General features: G+C 33.1%; 1 protein-coding gene across 1 annotated transcript; it reads right to left on the reverse strand.

Moving 5' to 3' along the window:
• Positions 1 to 2,826: 2,826 nt before the first annotated feature.
• On the reverse strand, positions 2,827 to 3,557 carry LOC111377502 (cannabidiolic acid synthase-like). The gene has a single exon (XM_023000613.1). It carries the CDS (start codon positions 3,443 to 3,445, stop codon positions 3,041 to 3,043), a length of 405 nt encoding a protein of 134 aa, XP_022856381.1. The 5' UTR covers positions 3,446 to 3,557; the 3' UTR covers positions 2,827 to 3,040.
• Between the last annotated feature and the right edge of the window lie 6 nt (positions 3,558 to 3,563).

The following is a 3,563-nucleotide window of genomic DNA, read 5'->3' on the forward strand; positions in this document are numbered from 1 at the left end:
CCTCTAGTTGCTCGATTGCTTGGTGATTTTCAATCCTTTGTGGTTGAAAATAGGAATTATTGTGTTTGTCGTGCGTATCCTACGCAATTGAGGCGTTGATCTGCTAATTTTGCAGTAAGGACTTGAATCCTAAATTAAATTCACATCTCTCATTGTTACAGACCATAGATAGGTCTGTTCTAGTGAATTAGCTGAAAGTATTTTAATTACTAAAGTAGCAAGTTATCGTGTAGGGTGATCAATAGGATTGTAGCCTTACCTAATGTTAGTATTTTAGGGCTATTTTCCTAAATTGTAATATTATCGTTTTTATGGCTATATTGGTTGTTTAATTTCTATATTGTCTATCTCTGCATGATTCGAGTGAGTGTTTCAAGTGGAATTCTTGGCTCCTTCTAATGGAAATACCTTGTGTGTATTTGGATCAATGATCCGAGCCTTGCATACTCTATTTTGGTGCCAATCTTAGTGATATTGAAAAGATGAAGTGTTTATATTCATTCACAGTTATGATTTCGTTATTGTTATTGATTTGGAACTCATTTAGAACTTGATTGATCAATTGAAGGTTGTATTTTAATTCCACAGACTTTAAATTGACGTCAACAGTGCCAACAAATTAAGATTGTATTCATTGAGTAGTACATTTATTAGAAAATAGACCTCTTTTAGTCAACTGGAGTAGGATGCAGATATTATTCTTGATCTAATCCCATGTTTGATACAGATTAAAATTTAATAAAAATTTCAAGTCAACTTCATAAAATTAAATTAACAATTAATTTAACCACATGACTTACAATTTTTCAATCAAATGTTTCATCAACTTTTATCAGAATCTACTAAGTGTCTGATTTTAATCAATACCAAACAAGGGCTAAATATGCTTAGGTGCAAGTCTTACCAAAATAATGATTTTTAATGAAATTGGCTATTGTATTTTCATTTAAAAATCATCACGAACCCCAAATCCCTCCTAGCGTGAAACTTCAAAATAAATAAGGTCATGTTTGATATCACAAAATTTTCTATGAAAAATGGAAAAAAAATTCCATTTCCCTCTTTTGGCTTGTTTGATAGCCAAAATTTTCTAGGCAATTGGTTTTCCACCTTTGCCTCACAAAAGTGCACCAATTCCTTGTTTTTGGGGAATTCATTTTCCCATGGGATAGGTGGTTTTATGTTTCCCACCTTTTTTATTTTTGGCGATGGAAGCAAATTCTATGAACAGTTGTAAAAGAGGATATCCATTTAATTGACAATTTTCATGTAAAAAAAAGTCAAACGAACACCAAAATATAGATGATTTTTGGAGCCTTTTTTTTTTTTGTGGCAATAGAATCAAATTCTATCCCCAGTACTGATAAATTCAATCCCTTAATTTTCATGTAAAACAAAGTCAAACGAGCACCAAAAAATATTTTTATTTCAACATTTTTCATGTGAAAAATTATATCAATCAAACACAATAATTGATAATTTCCAATAAAACAATTTCTAGGCAATTTAATACCCTAAAATTCATTTTTTTTCCACCGAAAATCTATCTTTGCAATAAAACGAACCCTAAATATTTCCCACAACCCATTTAAGCATGTATTTTGTAGATTAAGATTTTCAGCCATGCATTCCACCTTATGTTAGGCGAGCCTACATGGCATACATGGCCAATACGCTGCTTGGCTCGCGCTCTCAGCTCACCTTCAACCCGACCACGCAGCAAACGAACGACTTGTCACACTTTTCATCCCTAATGATCGTGGAGATTAAGTTTTAGTTAATAAATGCATTCTTAATTTAATTTGAACAGCATGTTTTGCTAATGAATACTTTTGTTGTTAAGAAGAGGGCCATATTTACTCTTTTTTTCTTAAAAATATCTTTTATGTTAAGTTAAGCTTAAAGCAATAGTAAGGGTGTGAAAGGAAAAAGGCTTTTACACATTTTGCCCCATGTGACCCAATTGGTACATTGATTTTGGGTCGACAATATTGTTGGTTAAATGTGTAAATATACTGAAGAGATAAATATTTGATATAGATAAACTCTCAAATCTCACCCGATTAGATTGGGATAGCCCCTCGAAGTTTTAATACCATCTTGAATGGGATTTAGTTGATATCTTATATTAATAATACGATTGGCAACTAAATAGATTGAAATTAGAGGTAAATGAATAGTACTTGTAGATTCTATGAATTATATAAATAAAACATATTGTGACGAAACCTAATAGGATATATTCAATTTTCTATATTTTTTGGGTTCTTTATCTATTAGTATATGTAATTGTTTGAGTAATACCCATGTGATACAAGCACCAAAATGAGAATAAGATGTGAGTATCATGGGATTGTTGTGAGGATTTGAACTTGAATCACGCTACTGTGTCAAAAGAAATTTTGTCAACCTCCTTGATAGACTCTCACATAGCGGGTGGGCTCTACTTTATTTACTTATTTATTATTTTATTTTATTTTTTGCATTTTTTATTTTTGTGGGCTCCATGCATTGTGAGGATTTGTCAAACAAGTGGGTAGAAATCTTCTGGCAGGGGCGGACCCACATGGGGTCATGTGGGGTCAAATGACCCCAGAGATTTTTTTTTTTCTGATGCTGAAAAGATTATTTGGGTTTGGGGTTCCAAATTTCAATTAATTATCCACTCCAATCCATTAATCCTATGAATTTATTTTCATTAATGATACGTTATTCGAAAAAAAATTTATTTTTGACCCCACAGTTCGAAGTCTCTGGGTCCGCCCCTATCTTCTGGCAAATGATTTTTATCCTTTGAACTTGAAGATTGTTACATTGAGACTTGCATTCTCCTTAAATGCTAGATTATGAAAAAGGAAAAACACATTATATCCTCTAAACATTAACAAAAAATGGTGCATTTAATAAATGTACTGTTGACTACAATCTTTGTTGGCACAGGCGACATCAATTTAAAGCTCTAATCACAGTAATAAAAATTAATCAAATGCAACTAATCATAAGAATCAAATAATAAAGTATAGCATTTTCCCAGAGAATCCTACTTTCCATTCTTGGTCCACGAGTAGAAGGGTGGAACACTTTGCTCATTCCTGAAGAAATTGGATGGATCAACCTTGGTTTTCACTTGAACCAGTCTTTTAAAATTATTCTTATAGTATTTTCGTCCCCAAATGCTTGCTTGTGCATAGCTTGTATTGCCCTTGTTATTAACTCCTATATCAAGATCTCTGTAGTTAATATATGCAACTCTTGGGGACTTGGAAACGTAAGGAGCCATGTAACTATAAAGTCTTCTGATCCAATTTATATGCCTTTCTGACGCCTCTTCTTCATCCCAATACACCATATAATGGATTTGGTAGAAATTACCAGCTCTGTGTGGGAAGGGAATGGAAGACTCTGAAACTTCATCCATTCTTCCCCCGTATGGGACCAACAACATCTCAGCTTCCCCAGCATCCTCTTCGTAAAACCGTTTCCATATGCCTTCAAGCCCATTCTTAGAAATCGGTTTCTGAACATAGTCTACTTTTGCTTTAAAGTATCGCACATTTGCCTGA

This window comes from Olea europaea, unplaced genomic scaffold (assembly GCF_002742605.1).
Source record: "Olea europaea var. sylvestris unplaced genomic scaffold, O_europaea_v1 scaffold1662, whole genome shotgun sequence".
Classification (NCBI taxonomy): domain Eukaryota; kingdom Viridiplantae; phylum Streptophyta; class Magnoliopsida; order Lamiales; family Oleaceae; genus Olea; species Olea europaea.